Raw genomic sequence first — 23,752 nt, forward strand, 5'->3', positions numbered from 1 at the left:
TGCTCATGATGGCATTCTGATACTGCAATCCTGCTTCAGGGCAGGGCAAGAAAGGAAAAAAAAGACAAAACAGGGGAGTGGGAAGACAGAGAGATTTGAGCTGCCCCACGAAGCCCCTGATGCAAAGCCAAGAGACCAGTGCCATAGGAGGCTGTGCTGCAGCCTGCTGCACCTGAGTCCCTCCCGCGTGAGCCTGTCATCTGCAGACATCTCTGCCCATGCTCTTAGCCCCTCTGTGAGGCTCTCGGTGTGGGTGTCACAACACTCTTCTTCTCCTCTTATTGCCAAATGGGGCTTGAGGGAAGGTGGGATGTTAAAAGGCTAGGAATAGCTGCCATAGAAACAAGCCTGAGGTTCCCCGACACAGCACCCGCAACTGTAAGCGAAGAAAATACTAGAACCAAGTGACTCTTCCATCTATTCAGAGACTAAACAGGGATATGTGTGAGTGTGTGTGCGTATACACATATACACATGTTTGTATATATACTCCCCACACACAGTGTGGGTACTATGTCTGTATGCATATATATACACATACACACTATGTATCCATCTATAGAAAACTCTTCCATCCTTTTTTAAACACACTTAAAGTCAGTATTCAGCTGCTTCTACCTTCTCCCTTGTGGATCCTCAGGCAGATACAGTTCGAGTTTCACACAGAATCAAAAATGCAGAATCTGTAAATAAGCTTAAAGTTCTTAATATATTACTAAAAACAAAATAGCACTGCTTTAGTTACTTCTCCAGCCAATTGAAAGAAATCATTTTTTCTCTTGACCTCTACCCATTTTCAAATGCAAAAACACCAGCTACATCTTCCTCAATAAAAGAGAAGTAAAATTAGCAAACCATTGACAGGACAGCAAATCGTCAACAGAACAGCCACATGAAGAGTGTTGAAAAACTCATACTCTGGCACTGCAGGAATTCAAATCATACACGTCAGTCCCTCTGAGGTTAAATTGGCAGGAGTTGCACGTGTCCATGATGCTACTTTGTTCCTAAGCCTTACTGAAGTAGCACTGCCTGGCCTGCAAGGAAGAAGGTGGTAGTAGCCAGCATGATCGAAGGACATTGGCAAGACAAACTTTGTAGACTACAGCAATACCTTTTGAAAGACCAAGAGCTGTAACTGGAAAAAAGACAAACTTCCAGGAACTCAAAGGCCTGAAATACAAGTAGGACACTGGACAGCTGTACACACACCAACAATTGCTCAGACCTGTATCAATTCAATCACCTTGGAGAGAAAAGTTAGCTGTACTTTTGTGAGGTAAAGGGGTGAGAAAGGGGAAGCGGAATTGACGTGGTCATTTTTTCCTGGGAGAAAAAGAAGTAGCTGGTAACGTCTTTCCAGATGACAAAGATGCTAGCAAGGAGAAGGGAAATTTATCATGTAGCCATTAAGCCAGTATTTCCTTCTGTGTTTTGGTATTTACTGGAGTTTTGCATTTATTTCCTAGGCTTATCCTTGCGAAGCGCCCCTTTCAGGGAGACTGACGTTTACCTGCAATTCCTCTCCAAGGCACCAGGGAAGGTGCTGCACTGAGATGCAGTACCTCACCTCCAGGCAGAACTGGGCGGGCAGGGAGAAAGACCGGCACAGTAGCAATACCTAAGAGAAGGTGGGAGTTAAATTGGAGGAAACCATTACTCATAGTTTGCAAATTATACAGCTGTAATGATTTCCAAAGCAGAGACTGTTTCCAGCACACCAGAAGAGTCCAAAGAAATAACAGGTGCCAACAAACAAATCTGTGATGGATCTGCTGCCTGGAAGGAGCTCAAGTTGCAGTAAGAGATAGGTGCTGGTAGACACCATGAGATGGTACTTGTTCCTTCCACTTCTGTCCTTCAAGCTAGCTCACACGGACTTGTCTATAGAGCAGGATGAGCCCTTGCATGTTTATTTGCTTTAACCCTCTCCAAGAAAAGTGACTAAAAAGGGTAATGTTTCCACTGGCCTCAGCTTCTGTACAAACCTGTCCTTAACGTGTTCAGATCCAAGCTGAAATGACAGCATGTCTTTAAAAACAAACCAGCAGAAATGAGGTAATATGCTGAACTCTATCCCTTGGTCCTCGTCAGAGCGCTCTGCACTCTGTGCGGGAGGCAGCTTGTTCTTCAAGGAATTCACATAGATCCCCAAAAAACCAACCCAGCCCACTCAGGGAGGTTCTGGGGGAAAACACTATCAAAAAAACACCAAGAGAGTCAAGTGCAAAACCCACCTGACATTCTGCTTTTCAAGGCAAGCACAAGATTCCAGGTCCGGTCACTCTCTACTCAACATCAGACCTGGATTTACAGTGTTTTCCAAACTTATAAAAGTCAACCAAGCGCTATGCTGAAATACATTTCTTGTTTCACTTAAAGAAAGAAGACATTTCCATTGGGATATTGCATAGAGGGGGGCCAGGAGTAGCCACATTCCAGTTGTTTAGAGCTAAGAAACAGGAGACCCAGTTTGCTTCTAGAATACTTGCTACACAGTGTATTCTGTGTGCAAGCCTTTCCTCCTAGCTAAACAGCATGACTGTGCCTGTTTCTGCCAAAGCCCAGCATCAGAGCGCTCCATCTGCAGCCTTCTTATACCCCTAGACCAGATTCTACACTAAATTTAGGCTATGGGATTTCTTAACAAGCCAGACAGCACCTATTTATTTAGTCCAGTAAACCTCCCTCAATGTAAAGTCAGAGAGGAGAGTTATCAGCAAGACTCTTCAAACAATAAACTTTAAAAAAACTAAAGCATTCAGAATTCAAAACTGAAAAGGCACAAAACTGGAATGACTTTAATCCAGCAGCCAATTGGGTTAAACTTTTTAACGACACTAGAAACAGAAAGTTTTTCTTGTGGTAAAAACTCCATACCACACTTACAAGGGGATTTTCAGCCTCCCCAGTACTTGCTTTCCTAAACAATCAACTAAGTTCTGCTTTTAAAATGTTGTGGCTCAGCTTGGCAGTAGCTCCTGTGCCTTAAAGTGCACGTTTTCTTAGCACTAGAGAGGAATTACATGAAGCAGCAGTATTTTTCTTAGCATACGTTTGGTGGAGGAATACACAAACTGCACTCCTACTCGAACCCACAAAATGTTGTATTACCGTTTTAGTTCCTAGCAATGTCTGCTGTTATGAAAAAGGTTTGGTTTCTTTTTTAAGGAAAAAAAAAAAAGAAAGAAAGAAATACCTCTTTCACTGTGTCTCCTGGAAGTCACGTCAAAGGAAAAAACAAAACAACAAACCAAAACACACTCCTATTGGATTAGATAAAAGGGAGGCTCACCACGCTCTTACCAACTAGTTTTCAACCTGCAAAATTATTTACATTGGCAGCAATGTCAGCTTTCTTGGATCCCCAAGAAAAGCTAGTAGCTGGCATGTATACACAAGCTGACATTTAAATAGCAAACCTGTTTTGCATAGAAGGGGAGGTTCCATGTGAGCTGGACAAGCACTAGGGAAAGGCTTTTAAATTGTCATAGTAATTAAACAGCATATTTCTACCTGCATGGATTGACAGCACCGTGGAACAGCTATTGTTTCTAATGGTTATACAGTTCAGCATGCTGTCTTATTTCTTGGTTCTCTTGTCCCCTTGTCCTGAGGAAGGGGAAGTTCCTCTGGTCCCAGCATGAGGACTCCCAGCACTTCCTCTCAGAGTGCTCCTGAGCTCTGGGAAAGTTTGCCAAAAGAACCCAGAAAACGGTTATAAGCAGCAGGTGACGGTGCTGTGATAATCTGACATATTCCTCTGCTGGCTCCACGCACCTCTGATCCATCAGCATGCTCTTTCTGGATGAAGAAATGGGTAAACACAGGAGCCCCCAGGCAGCGGTACAAGGATGACAAGCTGATACATGCAGATGCAGCTCCCAGCAGCCTCTGTGGAGGTGTTACCGGGGCCAAACTATCCCAGCAGCTGCAGTCAATGAGCTAATGGGGAGGGACAGGCAGAGGAACAGAGGGGAGAGTAAGAGCCTAGGGTCCCAGCTGAGGAAGAAGAGGACCGCATCATCCCTTCTCCTAGCTGCGCCTTGGCTTGCTTAGAAGCAGCACCTGCAGCTGCTGGGAGTACTCAAGCAAATGATTTCATGACCACCTTGTGCTACTGGTCTAATGCTGTGCTGCTGATGTCAGAGGCGACCTTTCCCATCCCATTCCTTGCTGTTTCTCTTGCTTTCCCCTCTTCTCTACTGTGTTTCCATTACTGCTGTTAATGCTTCTTGTCTTTGAAGTGATCTGAAAAAATGAAAATAACAATCCTGCAAACAGATTTTGCTAGTAATGAAGATGGAAGAAGAAAAGTCTTCTCATTTGATGGCAGTTGTGGTTGTTCTGTGCAAACCAAACAGGGAGTTGCAAAGATGTGGATTTACAACCAATCAAGCGAATTAATGTAATACTTCTGTATTACTATCTTTCCTCTCTCTTGAGCAACGCTGTATGCCTTCTTGTGCCAGCACTGATGCTCATCTTACCTTGGCAAGCCATCAGAGGATGTCAGTCTGGCAGAAAACTAAGACAGGGGAAAAAAAAAAGTGAACAGTTTTCTGCTAGGTCATTGTCCTGGACTGCGTCAGCAAGAGTCAAACAGGCAGCAAGATCTGCAGTAGGAGAGGGAGTAGGAGCATGAAGCTGTTGACAGGAGGACCCGACTCACCTCTCTGACTGGCAGCTAGCCATTAGATCAAATTAGCTGTATCGTAAAACCACAACCCATGTTTACTAACCTTGCCTAACTGGGCAAGTAAATTATTGCCTTAACTGAGACACACAAGAGAAGCCTGAGGGCATTTGTACCTCACTGCTTTACCTGGAATCAAACAACACTCAATGTGAGGAAAAGTCCCTCCAGAGACAATTGGCATTGATATCCACCAGATAATAACTTTTAACAGTGACTCCTGGAGAAAATCCAGAGTCAAGTAAAACAGAAGCAATTAAGGAAGGAAGAGAGATGCTGAAGGGGCTGCTAAGGCACAATCTGCAGAAAGCCAGACATGAACAATTGCTTTGTGGATTTCTTCACCTTTTTTCTGCACCCTGGCTAACAGCAGTGTTACTCAGATGGTGTTCTGAGTCACACACTTTGCTTCTGCAGCCAGACAACCCATAAATGCTCATTTCTTTAATAGAAATCGCCTTGCCCAGCTGAAGCTTAAAACTGGTTGTCCATCTCTTCTTAGTGTGGGAAGTTCCTAATGTGGCTTGCTGTGGTGGCAAAGCTTCTGTGCGCTATGTTGGCAGCATGCATGTGGCAGAGTGGCCATGCCTTGGACCACCTCCCATCTCCCCTTATCATCTCTTCCTCCCCCAGCAAGGCCCTCACCTTCCTCTGCAGCCAGCTGGGGTGCCCTGCCTTCGGCCCGCTCCCCAGGGGAGGTATCAGACCTGGCTGTGCAGAGGATAACAGCCTAGAATGGCTAAAACTACTCCCAAAATGAAGAATGCATTGCCTAGTCCTGTTGGGACTTTAACCTGGACAACCACACTGTCAACACATGGGTGCCCTGCAGTGCTTTCCCCTGTACTGCTGCTGCCAAGCACTGCCAGTGCCCAGGCCTCCAGCACGGCTCTGCAGATGCTAGCCCATACCACAGGCCTCTATCTGCAAAAAAACCTCCTTCCTGATAAAAGAAAATGTGCTTTTTCCACATGATATGTTGTGTGCCACAACTATTTTACAAAACCATTCCTTGCTAACTATCAAAAATGGATGTCTCAGTGTAGATGTGCTAGGTTTGATCCTCCCTCTTTCCTTTCGGTGTAAATCAAAATCAGTGTCACCAGTGAAGTTTAAAATGGGTATAGGTCTGAGGAGAATCAAGCTCTTCACTTCTATTGTTCCACGCTTACTTCATTGCCCTTATAGCTGATTGTTGTAATGAAAACGTTTTTAAAAAGGTTAAAAAATGCAAATGGGGTGTGTGGGTGCATTAATAAGAGGATATAAAAATAATGCAGAAGATAATACAACGACAGAATACTGAACAATGGAGCATTTGCATTTGGAGGACCATGTTCAATTTCGGGTGCCACCTCTTAGGAAAGATATAGCAGTAGCTGCAAATGAAGGCTAAGAAAAAGAATTCAGAAGCTAATGCTCATGAGCATATGTGAAAAGAAATCAGTAGGAAAACAAGAGAGGTTACATCTAATGAGTGATACCTAGTCCATTAAAAATTATCAATGTGTATTTCCCTTGCAAAATGTTCAAACCTGAATCCATTCATTCCTTATACTATTAGAAAGGCAAGCCCAGCTCTGGTAATTCAGTATTTTTGCTATGCTCTACAGTGTAGCAGCTGTTGTCAGGCAGCTATAGTTAAAATCAAGAGGTCTTCTATGGAGTCAGGCCATGCGAGACAGCAATTACATGGTTTTGCAAATTTTCAGTTAAAACACTATGAGCTGCTCTCCAGACATTAGGGAATATGGTATCATTTCTGCAGAACATAAATCCTACAGACCTGGGGTCTGACTGAAAGTCTGCTCTGCCGGGGGGGCGGGGGTGGGGGGGACACCAAACAAGAAAAAGTCAAAGTAATAATAATAATGAATGTAACACGCAAATGCTAATGGCAGAGCTCTTTAGGAAACAAGGTTCACTGGACAAGGAAACATCCGCCGTTTTCTTTTAATTCCAGTTCTAGTTAAGGAAATGAACCTTTGTGCACATTTGAAACCAGCACCTCACTATCCTTATCAGCTGTAAGAGCAACAGGTATGAGGAGCAAGTACTCTTTGGGTTCAGACTATTTCACACTCCATTAACTCCAGTTAAGTTACTTTTGATTTCCATCAGAAGGAGTAAGCCTGCCTATGATACACATCACACAATTTTTCCATTTACTTCACCCATTTGGAACAGAAAAAAATAAATACACTTCTTTTTGGTAACAAAACAAATGGCACAATCTATGGGAAGCAAAGGAGAAGAGGTGCTGAAATTTACATAAGAAAAGGGGATTGCAGAAGCAGGTTTTATTTAGCCCTCAAAATAGCAACACTGGAAAGGAGTCACTGGAGTAATGTAATGACTGGAAAATGCAATAAAACCAGAGTCCCTCGCTTCACGTACTCTGCCAGTGCTGGGACACTCAGATGAGCAAGTCTGAAGCACAAGGCTAGCTAGATTCACGCTGGAATGACCCTTGAGACAGAGAGGAGCCCAAATTCCACTGCATCCCTCATTCCCATGTCCTGCTAGCTCATAGACCAGCAGTGGACAGGTCCGATGGTGACCTTGATTAATCACTACCAGATTAATTACTGACAGTCCTCTATGCCCAGGCCAGGCCCTTAGCTGCTGTAAAGGGACACTGACACTGGTCACCATGAAGCTATGATGACTGACCTCAGATTAACCAAAGCTTTACTCAATGAACATTTGGCCTTCCATGGAGTGGGCTGGGCATACAGCTGCATTTTGAAAGGAACAAGGTAATGTTGTGACCAATTAAAATATTTTGAGATGAACAAGGCACTTGGCAAGTTCAGTGAACTTCAAAAAGGAAAAAAAAAATAATCAAAGGAAAGACTAGCATCAAATTCAGCAGGCGATACGATGCTTTTTCTAAGAGTCATTCAAACTGCAGGCTTAAAAATACCAAGTGAGTTACACAAGGATGAGGGAAAACTTCTAAGTATAGCACTGCATAGGTATCCACAGGAATTACAGGCTTATTTGTCTTCCTTTGAAGCACTGGGCCCATTTGTGCCCACAGAAGAGGGACATTCAAATAATAGCAAGCAAGCCCAGTGGAGAGAACAGCAAATCTAAGCACGACCTGAATAAGACATTGCAGTATTTCAAGAGAGAAAATTATAACAGGCATTTGGATGAACAGATCCAAAAAGCCTTAAAATAAAACCAGGCTGGCTCTGCTATATCCACCCCAGTGCCCAGCTATGTGAACACACATGAAATTAAAAAACGGCAACCTAAAAATAGTCATAAACGTTTAGGTCTTTTCATCTCAAATGGCTGTAAATAATGTAAAGCAAGAGCAGTTTCTCCACCAGTGGGCCTTAAAAGTGTAAGCAAATACCATTTACGGTTTCCACATATTTGCAGATTTGGAGCAAAGTTTCACTCAGCTGTTAAAGATTTATACGGGAGGTTTAACAATGCCCTATCATTAAGCCTTTGGCACAAGCAGTGCAAAGGACGTTCAGGGCATATTCGTACTAACTTATCTGGGTAAAGGGAAAGCCGTTCCTTTAAATTATGTTTGCTGTGACTCTGGAAACTGAGTAAACAAAGTATGAGGGAAACTTCGCTCTTAAGTAGAACTAACAGAAGGTACAACGACTGAAGGACAGGGATCTTCTGTAGGACATACCTGCCTCTGGATTCACAACTGAATTGCACATCTCTAACAACTTGGGGGAGTTTAGTCCGGACTTGTTGGACATACCTGATCCCGATGGCAAACGAGAGACTGGTTCAGCCCCAGACTGTCAGGTGAGTAAAATCCTATTCTGGGGGGATGCTGGAAGAGGAACAGTCTGAGGAAGAAACCTCAGGCCACAAACAAAGGCACAAATCCAATGCCCAAGAAAGAACCCACTTTGCTCTACAAGCAAAGTCACGCTGAAGGAGCCCTGTGCAACCCAGACAGAACACAGCCGTGACACTGTTGAAGTACTGGCTGACGGAGAGGAGAGACACTATTGGCAGAGCTTGACAGGCATAAAAACCACCGCAGGGAGGAAGCCTAGTCAGAGAGGGGACTCAGCCGGCACAGAACGGGCATTAATGTGGCCAACTAAACAGCAAACATCCCCCAAACCAACCAAGCAAACTGTGTGTCTTTTTCCAGGGGCAGGACAAGTTGTGATTTTTCCTGGCAAATGTTTATGTGTGATCTTGCTTTAAAAAAATATGTAAATAAAATAAAGACAGGAAATATGAAAACCAGCCTGTTTTCCTCCTAACGCCAGGCTGATCCTTCTCCTTAGTCGATCTTTCCTTTCACTCTCAAGAGACAAGTTGCTGTGTATCCAGTGTACCTGTGAACTCTATCCCAGCAATTATGTATATTTTTAAATGTACAAAGTAAACAGGGACTCAGATTTCATAAGAACAAGCTAGCTCTTGAGATACTAAACTATTGACAGATTCAACCATTATAGTGGGGCTGCCCCTTCCAGATCTAGTTGAAAGTATGAAACTGCACTAAAATAATGAAAACAATTTAAAACATTTTGCTGAATCTGCAAAAAGGAACTAATTGGCTGACACTCATTTTAAGAGATGGACAGAAATTTTATTCAGGTCTGATTTTCTCCAGACTCGAATTGGGGCTGATAAATCCAATCCACTTTAAGACCTGTAAATACAGGAGCATGTGTGAAATGCCACAGTAATTGCCAGAAAAGAAGAACCCGAAGACAAAGACTCCGTTGTCCCACACTGCTATCATTTGGAGAGGATATTTGCAAGACAATGTAAAATGCTGTAACTATATAATTACCATCATCTGTCCCTGAGTATGTGGCCAGTGCCTGGGGGTTTCACTCAAATTCTGCTTTTGGAAGTAGCTTGTTCTATGATTTCTATGGGCAATTATCATTTTCCCCACAATAGTGCCTGGAAGCAATATTTCATGTTTCCAAGCAGCATCCTATGGAAGCAGACCCATTAGATCTAAAATAAGAAAAACTGACAAGACTCAGTAAAACCTAAACCAATCTAGAAACCTCATCTCCTCCATGCCTTCTCTTTCCTAGCCAAAATCATCTTTGAAGAAGATGTCTATGAAAAAAAGAGATCTAGCAGGTTACTCAATCCACAAAACTTGGACTTTGCTGTTCCAAAAGGGAGCAATTCCTGAAACAAGGACCCCTTCTTAAAAGAAATTGCAGTCAGCTCAAATAAAGCTTAGGATGAGCAACAGGGACACCGAGGAACTAGAAATCTAGATAAAATGCCTGGTTTTCACTTGGGAACAGAAATGTAAGACATATCAAATGAAAAATAACCAAAAAAGAGAGAATACCCAAACTGGTTCATTTTTTCTTTGATTACAGTTATCATCCAGAGCTCTTTTGAACCTGTTAGGTTATGTCATGTCATGCTCTTGAACTTACACTGAGTTCCTGTTCAAGTAAGTCAGAAGAAAAAAGACTATGGAAGAAATACAGGAGAATTCATAAACTACAGTATATCACTCCCAGTCTAGAGATGAGGAACTAAGACCCTGGAAAATCCCTGAGATGCTCAAGATTGCCCAGAGAACTGCAGCCGAGCTGAGAAATGACATCTGCTCTAACAGGACCAGATTCAGTGCCACAGCCATGAGATTCGTTACCTTCATCCCAGCCTTCCTCTTTCTGTGCTTAAAAACTGGGGATGAAGAGGGTAACAAGCACTGTTAGAAGGAAAGGTCTGGAAGGGAAAAGTTTGCGAATTTTTCACAGCACTTGGGTAAAGTGAGCTACACAGTTATGGTTGAGGAGACCATGTCACTTGCTTGATAAAAAACTGGAGACTTCTTGTGGATGCACATGCAGGCAGAGAGCACTGCACATGTTCCTGCTTTTCTACAGCGCAAAGTTGTCTAGTGACGTAGCTGGCAAACTAGAGGCAAGTAGAGGGGGCTTCTGGCTGTGATTGCCTAAGCCCTGAGCTAGTACTCCAGTACTGGGACAGAAGAGACTGCTCTGCATGGGGAGCTGCAGCCCTGCAAGCTTCCCTTCCTGCCAGGGTCCTCCTCCGGGGCTAAAAAGAGCCCTTCTGGAAGGGGAGTTTGCATGACTGATGCTCTTTGCTGCACCATTTCCAGAGTTGTCTATCAAGTATTTTTCCTGAGTTACTAAAGACACATGCAATCAGAGTAACAGGCTATAAGAACAGTATCAACTTATGTCAGGTTTGAAATCAGCTGAAATTAGTTGATGCGGTTGACAAGGATAGCCTGGCACAGCAGAACTCCGAACCCGCCTGCCATTTCAAACTAGTAGAAACCAGTCTAACAGGATTCTGATGTCTTACTGACTTTTGGCTCCCTTGCAGCTACAAATTTACAAGCAGATTCACCAAACAGGCACTCCTTGGACCCTCCACCCAATAACCACTGATGGAAGAAAAACTGAAAGCTCTACTATTCCTTGATCAACAAAATCAGCCACCTTCTTTCCCTGCTTCTATATGGAAGCTTTCAAATAAAAATGCCTTTGAGTTCTTACCTCTCTGCAGTTCAAATAACCACCCATGCTCATTTCTTCCCTAACAAGTGTCTCGTATGCAACCAGCAAACCTAGAAATAGAAGTGGGTATCATTATATTTTTTCCCCCAAGAGCAGCAGAGGTGTTGTCTGCCCTAGGAACACTGGGCTTGTCTCCTTACTAACGGGTCTGCCTTGAAAAGCTTCAAACATGACATCTGCTAACCTCCTCTTCTAAGTATCCTGCCATTACTAAACCTCTCTGCTTTCAGCAAGGCATTTTGCCCAAGATATTATTTCTCTTTCTTGTACCATGTGCTTGTCTAAACCCTTGCATCACAGACTAAACTTTCTGTACCAGAGTCTTAATTTTTTAAGTGTAAGCTTTATGTTGCATATTCTTTCCATGGCTAAAAGGCGTCACGTGGTCCAAACAGAAGAGAACAAGCAAAAAGGAACAAGGACTTATAACTCCCATGTGCCACCCGGTAAAACAGGAGAGATCACCAGGCAGACTGCTGAGGGCCTTCTTGTGTACTTGCATAGTACAGTGGTATCTTACGCTTTGAGGCTACATCCTGTGATTTATACCTAGTCCTGAGTTGATAGTCATGTACTCCCCCCAGCCTAGGAAATGCAGTGATTTGGGTTTTAATTTCACTTACCTTCCAGGGATAAGCCTGGAAAACCTCATGAGTTCTAAACCACAGCCTCTTAGCAACAATTTCGCTAGTATCTTCTAAGCAGAAGTAAGGAATGGGATGGCATCAGGGGCAACAACATTTCGTAATCAGCAGAAAAAAAGAAACAGGACTTCCTCTAGAGGCAGGAGTTCTTGTTGGTATAGAGAGGTATGTCAGTGATGTCAGAGGGATAGGATGAGGTTTATACATTTTACTTCTCAGGACTATCTCAAAATCTTTAAGCAAAGAGGTACTGTCACCATTGCATGTGCAGTAATTTAAGGAAAGGAATAAAAATAAGGTCAGGTTTTTGTTTAATTAGTTTTAAGAACTTATAATGAAAACACGAAGGGCGTCTAGATTTCCACTTCGGCTCTTCTGTACACTTTAGAAACATGCTCCCCCTACACAGCTGGAGAGCATGTTTGTGTTTATATATACATATATGTGTGTACATATACATATATGAATAGCTCCAGAGGGGGAATTCTTTAACATCTTAGCTATAGCCCATAGCTATGTCTGCTACACAAGACCCAGGGGATGAAGCATGGAATGCAATGGGATTGGGCTGAACTGCTCTGAGATGCATGGATTGAGCAAAGATGACAATTATTAGTGGCATACAAGAAAGCACATCTTTTTAATAACTATTTTTGAATTGTAAAGAATCAGTAAAGAGTCAAAAAGACAAATCATGCTCGCAGCAGAAAAAGATGCAGTTATTTAGTGTTATTCATTAAGTATATATTGACATACATTAGTTAATTAACACAAAGTAGCTGCTACAAATACTCTGTGTTTCATGCAGAGGGAATTGTGTGAAGGCATGTATTGTTTCCTGTTATGTGTCAGTAAGCATTTATAGGACACACTCATTTTGTGTCTATGTTTACACATGTATGCTCACCTCTACCCATAGAAGGTCCCACAATGCCAGAATTAATTCTGGAAACATTTTTAGATCTAGCAAGGCCATTTGAGTAATTTTTAGCCATTTTGAATGTACTGGTTTCCCTCTCCAAGTCCCGTTCACTCTGTCTCATGGTGTCTAAAGCACGTGGCTTTGGAGGCTATATTGAATGGATCCAATGTATTTATTTTTAGTCTCTGAAGTGTTTCTGAAACAGGTTCTCTGTAACATATGTGCAAGACATAAAGGTTTTATTGTCACAAGCGTGTAATGAACTGCATAATTCTATCTTGGTTTTGCTTGCTATAAATAAGGTACCATCACTAAATCAAGGCAATGAAACCATTCTGTTGCCTTTCTCACCTGAAAGACGACCTCAAAATCAGAGTGGTTGTAATTTGATTTTGTTAGGACTGGTGATAGAATTCAACCTTATTTACAGAATAAGTACAAAATGTTTCTGGAAACATGTGGGATCAAACAATTTGATATTCCTTCAGCCAGCATCCCCAAATGTATTGTCTCATTTTCTCTGGCTTCTGCTGTGAGCCTCTTTGGTCTGTGTCTCGCTTTCTGGTCAGTCTGTTCTCATGCTTCTCCTGTTTTTCTCCACCCCTGGGCCTTAATCAAATAATACCCCAGCCTTGCACCTAAATAGTTCAAATTCCTTTGTGAAATGTCACGTACCTTGTTTTGGACAGGGACATGTGCTTAACTGGCTCTTGCCACCACCTAAAAGAAAGGGTCAGGATTGTTAACACTTCCAAGGAGGGTTATCCCAACCAGCAACAATGAAAACATAAATATACGTATAGTCAGGCAGCTCAGGACCCTGAGGGCTTTAGCTTAAGGTGTTACCATGCCCAGCTGCCTGTGCATCCTTCTGCTGGAAGTTAGTCCCCCTGTAGCAGGGGTGGCTCAACAGGACACGTGAGAGTATCTCATTTACACCAGCTTAAAGTCTGTGTCTTAGCTTAAACCATGGATGAGGCTAAATGAATTCATAGCTACATCTGCTGAGAGCTAAATCTGCCAGAGCCTAGGGCTGAGTCTGTGGGTGTTACTATTCCCCTGACTCAGACAGAAATATCTCCCGATGCAAATGCAGGCCTGAGCCTATGTGGAGCCCCAGAGCCTTCAGCAGGGCCCACCCGCGCGTGGCACTCCTTAAGGGATCGGCACCCATGTGAGCAAGAGTGGCCGCTGATGAGTAAGGCCTGTTCCTGGATTTTGGACTGTGCCCCATCCCGGCAGAGCTGTTTTTGCTTCATTATGATGCAGAGTGAAATAGTTCAGAGATGACATTCCAATCCACTTAAAGCTGAAGAACAGAGGAAAAAAAATCAATGCCTAACACATGAGCAGCGATGTAATGGGGGAACTGCTGGTGGTGGGAGGCAGAGGTTTGTTTGCAGTTTGCACAAGACTTTCAAAATAATAAAAGCATTTTAGAAAGAAACTGATAAGATGCAGCAAAATTGGCATTTGCCTGTACATTCGGATTGTATTTAAAGAAGAAATATTCAAGGAGCCATGTTAACTATGAGGGCTTGAAGATGAAATATTGTCTTAAAAGAGCTCCATCTGGTTCATCAAAGATACATGAAAGGTGCATCCCTACTTTCAGCGTGCAAAACCTCCCATGTAAGTCATTAACAGGGCTTACACAGAAACAACTCAGGCTCATCAATACTGTTACCTTGTCCCTGGTGGTGGCAGGGACACGTTACACAATCAGACAAGGTCAATTCATGTTCCCTGACTGTATGCCTCTATATAGAACAACCATACAGTCCAGTTGTACTCATACCTGTTATTTCCTGCTTTGAAACATCCCTGAGTTGCATAGCTGGAGATTTCAGCCTGTCTCTAATATTAATTAAGCAATCTTCATTACCCTTCCAGACTAGGCAACAGCATTGTATAACACTGGCAAATCGAGCATTTTTCATTTCAAAATCATTAAGCATTCCTTAAGTATATACTTTCTTACTACAGTACTTAACACTTTTCAGTCAGATGATACACTTGCCTAAAGGCGAATTAGGAAGTTAATGAAGCACTGGATCCAACAGCAAGCCGAGCCACTACTCTCATCCTACGGCACCCCTTCTATCGCAGGGAAGGCTGAATGCAGGGAGCCAGCTAAGTCCCACACAAACGATTGCCTCGTGGCAGCGGAAGGGAGCGTGTGGAAAAAGAAATCCTCCCAGAGACAGAGGCTGTCAGCTCAGGGCCAGCAACAAGGAGAAGAAAATAGCCCATTACCCAGGACGGCAAATTACCAGGGGCAGCAAAGCGACCATGATCCAGCTGCCTTGCTCAGCTGCGTGAAAGCCCTGGAAAACTGCTGCTGAGAGAAGGGTCAGGGTCTGTGGAGCAGCAGGTTTGGCAGGGAAAGGAGGTGGCTCTTCCCAGCAGCTAAGGGCACTGCTTGTACCCCTCCTGTTTCAGCAACAGCTGAGGCAGCCAGCCTGACTTTCCAGGTCTGCCAGCCCCCCAGCAGCTCCCTCTGCTACCAGTGCCCACCGAGGCTGCCACCAGCGACAGACCACACAGTCTGCCTCTACCGCCGCTTGTGCAGCTGCGCCTGCCTGGCACTTCGTGGGATGAGCAAAAAGGGCGAGATGATCAACCGGTGCTAGAATATACCTCCTGCTCCAGACTCCCAGATCAAACTCTGCCCAGATTAAACCCATTTGAAATACCTGCAGGTCTACACAGCTGCAATCTCAGCTTTTAGGCTGCAGCTTCTGCTACCAAAAACATTCTTATCTTTGATTAGATCTGACTAAAAGGAGTTGCTCTTTTGATACACCTGATACCCTTTGAATCCCTATCAGCCCACTCTCTCTGTACGGTAGGGACCAGCAGTTAATTGTTGGCATCCACAGCCAGACTGTGCCTTGCAAACACATCCAGTCCCACCCTCCCAGAAGCAGCAGCAGTCCCTGTTTCCTGCACACATCCATGTGTCCAGGTCCGCACTGCTTTAGGAACCTCACTCCCTTTTACTATTTTTATTAGCATTTTACCTAATGCCCCCAAGTTCAACTGCTTTTGTACAAATTCATGGCATTTGCTAGTGAAAGACATTTTTTACATTGGCAAGTAAAATTTCTACACAGTCAAATTCCTGGAGGCTGAATTATGTGTGAGTCAAAATGCCTGTCTCTAGTGTTGCTGCATGTGCATTGCTTGCTGGTTTTACTGTTGTCATCTTTTACTTTTTCCCTATGGTCTTCTTGAATTACAGGGAAGTATGTTTGCCTGCAAAGCACATTCAGGTAGGTGGTGACGCTGCAGCAAGACATGTGATGTCAAGATGGCATGTGAATATACTTGGGATGGGTTACTTGTGACGCAAGACCTGACACGTACCCGTGACTATCAGAGGTGAATACCTTCTTCAAAAATTCACTACAAACGCCCAGGCAGGAATAGTTATGCTCCACACCTGCTTGAATCATACGTTCTGTGTCACTGAATAGCTTGACTGCTACCAGAATAATGTAATACTAAATTTGAACGTATCCTTTAAACTCATCCCTAGTTTTTAATACACCTAAAGCAACTGCAAAAGCCAGGACTATTTGATTGACATATTGGTAAATGGTTTCTCAATAATTCCTTAGAATATCACTTTTGGAATCGGAAGCATTGCCCTTAGAAATACATTCTCTTCTTGAACTCTTCATTAAAGAAAGTAAAAAAATACGTACTGTTTATAGCCACCACAATAAACAAATGCCCCTTCAGCTCTACCTCTCTAGAAAACATGGAAGTCTTTCTCTTATCCACTGCTACATTCACTTCTTGTTTGTTAGGGACTGTTTGGTAGCCTGGCAGCAAGCTAACCGTTCAGGATGGACAGTCTTCATTCCTCTGATGGCCCAAAATGTGTAACTGGCAAAGATAACTACCCTGGTTTGATAGGGCTACAGAACATATAGTTATGGCTGCGGGAAACCCAACTGAGTGAGTTTCACTTAGCCATGCAGAACGCTCCTTCTCTACCAAGTATCTTTGTAAAAGCCCAACAACGACATCCATGTATTTTCATATTCACCAGGTAAGTGACAGGGGAATACAGTCTTCTCCGTGCGTGCAGGCACTCCCACACACACACGCACACGCATCTATTTGCCTAATGATTTCTTTGGAGATTTACATGGTTTTGAAATTACTCCTGACTGGTGAGCAGCTCCTGTGAAAACTTTAACTCGTTTTTCAAGAAAACACCAGCAGCAATTCACTAAGCGTTGCAAACTATGCTGGCATTGCAAAGGCCACAAAAGAGAGACAGGTCTCAGCCCCACTCTGAGCAGCACGGACAAGGGGTGGCCACTTGAAGCATGTAGGAACTTTGATATAGAGGAGATTGTTACAGCTTCATCTCCTTGAGCAGCAAGGCATAAAACAGTTTATAGAAGAGAAATAAATAAAAAAAAAAGTGATTGTTAAAGTTTAGGGTTAGGAAGGATTATAGGCGTAACATTAATTGTGGTCCAGTTAACAGAAATGCTTCCATCACAGTTGCAAGGATCAAGCCTTTGGGGCTTTAGCCATGGGACAGTAAGAAAGGCACAGGAGAAGAAATAGCCTCTTCTTTCTTTTCAAGCTGTCTCCAACAGCAGCTGGTTTTATTTCACTGTTCCACAAAGCCACAGAAACAGAAACAGGCTTAGTGAATCTTTATACCTCAGAGTAATTTACAAACCAAACTTAACACCGCAACCAACAAATGGGTCCTTCATATACTTCCAGTAACACTGGAAACAGTCCCAGAGCAACCACCAGTTCCAAACAGTCCAAAAGTCTTGGCAGAATTGAAGTCAGGATCCAAATTTAGCAGCTGTGAGCTGCATGCTGTGGTTCAGGTTATGAAACAAGAAAGCAGACTTTTTCATCTGTAGTGCCAGGAAGCAGAATGGCTCAGGCCCAGCACATGATTTCAGGTAGTGACCCTCCCTTTATAAGGATAAAACTTAGGGCCCTCAAAAATTGTGGAAAGCAGAGGATTCACAGATGATGTCCCAACTGTCCCTGATGTCCCATGGTCAGCCGGAGTGACCCTGGGGGCAAGTAAGAAAAAGGTTTGTGGCACAGGTGGGTTCATAGAGATTGCAGAAGACCCAGAACAAAAATCGAGACGTTTACCTTATAGAGGATCTTGTATATTGGACATACTGTAATGTAACAAACCAGTGATACACGTAACTTCTCAAAACAGCATCTAATGACTAATCCATAGCACTATTTTATGCCCTTCTCTCAGCAAACTGTCAATTTTATATTCACATTTCCTATACAGCATCTCTTTCTACTATTCATGATAGCCTCATCAGTCGCAAAATCACGTTATGTACTTAGAAAGGCTCTGACAGCTGTAAGAATTCAAGAAGACAAAGCCAGCAGCGAACGCTTAAGTAATCAATTCACATTTTACCCAGTCTTGCAAAGGCTGAAGGATCAACTGCTGTTTTGCTGTTGTAGTGATTTGCCTCATAAAAATGCCTGGGAGTACTGGCATAGTCCATGTACCGACACACAGAGCAGCGGGACCCCTGTGCTGAAGTCCCTGTGGCACTGAAGGGTACACTGGCACTTGAAGGCAACTCTGGGAAACTAAATCAAGTCTCTGCACTCTCTATTGCCACATAATCTTCTCTCTTCTACCTTCACTTCTTGACAGTTATGGATTTTTCCTCACTTACCTGCACCGCAGGAGTGAGCATTGTTAATAAGTGTTAGAGGCACCCAGTGCTGTAAAAGGCATTAATTCTTCTATTACTAGGAGAAGTAGACAGATAACAGACAGATTAACAGAGCTTTCTCTTCAGCCTTTACTTTCTATTCTGTAACATTTTCCCCCTCAAAAAGCAAGGACATGGCCATTACCTGCCTCCACTCTAAATCACCTAGTAATCTACTGCTCGCAAGTGACAAAAGGGAGTGGTCATCAACTGAGCAAACCCAACATTTTTCCAGTGACAGCTGTAGCGCTACGTTGTGTCACGGCATGACAATCATGAGCACGTCAAAGCAACATTTAGGACGTTAGAATAAGGTTTGTAAGGTGATGATTTCAGATTGATCTCAGACAAAAAATCCTGGAAAGTCCCCATTATCGTAAACAGATGATGCGCTACAGCCTCCGACCTAACCAGAACTTTGTCCTTTCTTTTCCTATTTTGTTGTGTTTTGTTTGTCCGTCTCCAGCTCTAATTCAGATAAAGCTGATGGAGTTGTGGAGGCTACCTGTCTTCTGCTGCTTTGCTGCTGATCCATCGTTTCAGTTGCCATAGAGACAAGATCTGGAAGCCATGGATGGGAACGGGAGAGAAGCCAACCACCGGCTCTCCATCGGTGGGCTTTCTCAGCAGGTACTGAGAGCATCAGGTTCAGTCTCTGAAGGTGAGGAAGAGTCAGAAGGTGCTAACTCGGCGACGCACGACAGGGACTTGCACACACATTACATTGCCATTCAAAGAAATTCCAGGTACTACCGGTCCATGAGGCTGCCGAGCAGAGGGAAAAGAAAGACTTCGAGAGAAGCAATGCACATGGGGCGTGCTACAGGTGAGTACTGACACAAACAGCATTATGCTTCCTTTTCCAGTGAGATTAGGAACTATAGGAGTCAATGAGATTAGAAAAGGGACAGGGAAGGTAGAAGTGGCTCAGCGGTCACCACGTTATAGAAGACCCCTGCCCTATGGCACAGCTGGCAAAGGGGTGCCATCCTTCTTTGATCAGCTTGGAAATGCAAAATGGTTGGATGTTTCAATGTGCTTCACTGCGGAGAATCTAAACATATGTGGGACTCTGCTCTGCCACCCCTTTGCTCTCTAAGAGAAAAATAATTTAAACAGGGGAAGACATGAAGCTGTCAACGAAGTAGGAACTTCTTTAGCACACAAAAAGGACATATTCAAAAATAGTGAGATCTATAGAAGTAGCTAAGCGGCGTATAGAGGAAACAGAGCAGTACGTTTAGGGACCAAGCCTGTGGAAATTGCAATGAAGTGTTAGGAGAGGGGAGCAAGACTTCTCTGAAAATGCAGTTGCTGCCACCTTGCATTGAAGACAGCTGTAAGAAACACCTAAGCTCCCTTTCTTTGAACTAGGAGGCTGAAATAACAGGGACACCATCCAGAACATACATGCAACTCAGCCATGGCTTCAGTAGACATGGAACAAGTTGGATTTCTCTGAGTAGGAACAGTACAGAGCATGACTGCAAGGCCAGGCTTTCACTGAGCTGGCACCTTGTCTGAGCAGCTGTGTGTGAAAGAAAGATATGAGAAGCTGAAGAGTGAGCCAGGAAAGGAGCTACTGCAATACACTCAGAGGCACTGGAAACAGGGCTGCAAGAAAAAACTGGAAGTGGTTTTAATCTAAAGTCTAAATGAGAGACTTAGAGCTGTGAACACAGAAAATGGCCTTTGCTTCATCTCCCAGGTGTTCAGAGAAACTGAATTTTATAACTCCTTGTAAATAAAGATAGCAAAGATATCTATCCTATCTTCAGGTTATAATCTAACAGAAACAATGCACTGGACTCTGAAATTTGGCTAGCTGCATGAGTAAAAACGATACACCACCACTCCTGATGTTTGAGTGCTATGCAAGTCACTGAAAGCTATGGCTTTCTTACGCAGTAGTAAAGCGCACTGCTTCAGCCCCTGAAAGCAGACATGGTTCTCTAAGAAAACAAAGAACAGACACCCTCCACCCCAAAATAAAGGAGGTCTGGGAAATGTCCCCAAGAAAATAGGTGTCTCCTGCCTGCCTCGCCAAGGGAGCCACGCTATTTCAGCAGTATAAAGGCCCATTCAACCCTGCGGCATGGACAGAAGGAAAGTTCCCTCCCTTCTCCAAGTTTCCAAGCAGACAGCAGCAGAGCAAAGAGCTCCTGTTTAATATTCTGCTACTGTTGCAATGAGGTTTGTGGATAAACTGAGCGTCTCCTCTGCCAGAGCAGAGCTGCTCTCCACCCTGCCGGTGCAGCAGCAGGACCAGAGCAGAGCTGTCCTCTCACCGCCTTCCCGGAGCACTGCTGCAGAGCCAGCACTGCAGAGACTCACCCTCTCTCCCACTCCCCGAGCGTCACAGCGTCCAGACCGCTGCTGAGGAGGCCCTCTCCCCTGCTATCTGCTGGTGCTACTGCAGCAGGACCACCTTCTTCCTACATCTGCGGAGTCACGGCATCAGGACAACGGCACAGGAGGACATCCCTCCTGTCTAGCCAGTGTCATTGAGGAAGGACAAGCTAAAAGAAGGGCTTCTCTCTTAGCAGCTCATTAGAGCATCCACAGAAGCTGACCTGCGCTTCTCTCCCACACACCCCCTCTCTGTGTTACCACTGCTGAAACAGGATCTGTTCCAAACAGGGCTTTTTCTTCCATATCTGCAATTGTTCAGCAAGACACACTGGGAACATTCCTTTTCTCCAGTCCGTACAGCAAGACCTGGGCTAGGAGCAATAGCTCTTTCTCCAGTATGACCGTAGCAAGTCCAGCTCAGAGCTACGGCTTTTAAATTCAGCTAAGATTGTGTAAGCAGCTCTTCTACCCTCTCCCTCTACTCCACTGATTCCACCCCCTCTCCCCGAAACTGGACAGCGGGCACTCCTACACCAGCCTCATTTGTAGCAGGAACTTCTGACAGCATTTGCTGACGTGCATGGAAGCAAGGGATGGGTGAGCTCTTTTATCTTGACTTCAAACCCATTTGAACAGCAGCTATCCAAGAGTCTGACTCAAGCTCAAATGTTAACTTGTTCTCATTTTGCTTAGGGAATGACTGGGGGGGAGGAGAGAGGAAGGAAAGAAGAAAGGGAGAGAGGGAAAGACACAGGGGAAAATACAAAGTGGGGTACAAAATGGGAAAAATAAAGACTCAAGAAATGAGAACATGAAAAATAATTTTAAAGAATGTAAATCCAGTGGGAAAGGCTTTTATATAGGCAGCCTTTGCACCAGCCTTGCTTTGCTTTATAGCCCAGGAGTGGTAAAACATAATAGATGCTTTCCTTTAACTGGAAAAAGAGTTTGGTTTTGTTTTTGGTTTTGGTTTTTTTTTAAGCTATCTCCTCTAACAGAAGGATAAAGTGTTTAAACTATTCAAAAGGCAAAGAGAATAACTCAAACTAGTGTTTCATAAGCCCTCAGCACTGTTTTAGGGAGTGTTAAAAGTCTGGATTTCACCCTTTCCCTGTCAAAATCTGTAGCATTGATTAAAAGGGTGCATCAGAAATCGGCTTCAGTCAGAGCATTGACCTGCCAGTGCTGTCACCAGTTTGAAATGCAAACAGAATTATGACTTAGACCAAAATATTTCTAATAAAGAACAAGAAGGCCATTTATCAACAAGCCTCAAACAACAGGAGGTTTCATTCGAAAAGTGAGATGCATCCTCTCCTGCCAAGTACTGCAGTAGTAAGCCATGGACTTAATACAACTTTGGCTCCCTGTGAAAGGATCAGAGGTTCATCTGAGGGAAATCAGAGAAGCAATTAAAAGTAAAGCTCCTGTCTCACCCAAATCTAGCCTTGATTTATCCAGCAAACTGAACATCTACTGTGTGCCTGAAAGCAGAGCAGTAATGAAGCCCTGACTTGGGAAACCAAATATTGGCATGCGCAGGCACACACAGCTAAACCTTTTCTGCTTAAAGATTTGCACTGAAAATCACTCATGTTGGGACCCAGTTTTCAGTGGTGAGAGTGCTACTTGTATACATAAGAACTGGTATCATATATCTGCCCTCACCTTTTCTCAACTGCATTTGCAGCTGTGGCAAAGGCTGTACAATCTGGCACTGTGCAAGCTGATGACACTCGATTTGAAAATTGAAGCTAAAATGTAGCTATCTTTGTGTCTGTGGTCTTCCTATTGCCTTTGGTGTAACCAAACCACGACCTACAGTAAAAGCAAAGATGACCCTTAAGAAAACGACTGTTTTAACACCTTCTTGGCTTTCTTTTACCTCACAGGTTCACTCAAAAACAATGAGCCCGTCAAAGAGCCTCTGAACGTTTTATCTCATAAGGGATCACCACCTCTAGTAAACTCTGATAAGACAACGTTAGACGAACTATGGATCCAAAGGTAAGGAAGTACGCATGCAGGGCATTCACCGTGCCTCCCCTGAAGAATATAGTCAGAGTGATGTCACAGCGAGAATGCTTGTTTTGGGAAGGACAGCCAGACTAAGCTATAGCTCTGATCCATGCCTTCTCACCTTGACTTGTAGTGCTGTTTTCAGTCTTAATGATATATATCTTATAGTACTAGCATCATGGTATATAGGGTCTTAGCAGTATGAGTTTGGAGAAGATAGTGAGGAACAAGAAGACAGCAGGGAAGATGGAAAAAAGGGGAATGTGATGCAGGATCACCTGGTGATGTAAGCAAAGCGGGCAGCTTGTTGAGAGAATGAGGAAAGCCTGCGGGTATTTCCTTATGGAATATCCCAACATAAGGGTGATCCCACTCTTGGCCTTCCCAGAAGGCTCTCCTGAAGCCTATTACACAACCCCACATGGAAAACAGGATTTCGTAGTTGAAGAAGTAGCTACAAAGCTGCTTTCTAAAGTATTCTGACTTTCTGTTTGCTGTTCACTTTGAAGAACAGAGCAACAACAGAAGCTTTCACTGACGTAGCCCTTTTTGACTTAAATCCCTCACGACCTAGGTCCAGCAAAAGGCCCTGATCCCACAACGCATACATTTACATACATCCCCTAAATTTACCCTCCCCCCTGCTCTCTTGCCACCGCAGCCAAGCAGAGAGAGGAGCAGCTACCTAGTCTTACATTTTCAAATATATGAGTGAGGTGTTTTCCCAAACTCCCTCTCCAGCTCCCCATCTCTTGTGTGCAAAAGTATGAGATAGTCCCTACTTGTACTGTAGATGATGAAGCTGAAAGTGCTAAACACTCGCCCTCTGAAGGTGCATGCATTAT

General features: G+C 43.7%; 1 protein-coding gene across 1 annotated transcript in view; it reads right to left on the reverse strand.

The window, feature by feature from the left end:
* NEU2 (sialidase 2 (cytosolic sialidase)) overlaps positions 1–3,832 on the reverse strand; it is an 8,725-nt gene extending 4,893 nt beyond the window's left edge. The window contains exon 1 of the mRNA XM_009703945.1: positions 3,781–3,832. Within this exon, the coding sequence (XP_009702247.1) occupies positions 3,781–3,797 (17 nt within the window). The 5' untranslated portion in view covers positions 3,798–3,832. The remainder of the gene's footprint in view (positions 1–3,780) is intronic.
* Positions 3,833–23,752: the final 19,920 nt, after the last annotated feature.

This window comes from Cariama cristata, unplaced genomic scaffold (assembly GCF_000690535.1).
Source record: "Cariama cristata isolate BGI_N322 unplaced genomic scaffold, ASM69053v1 scaffold14537, whole genome shotgun sequence".
NCBI lineage: Eukaryota > Metazoa > Chordata > Aves > Cariamiformes > Cariamidae > Cariama > Cariama cristata.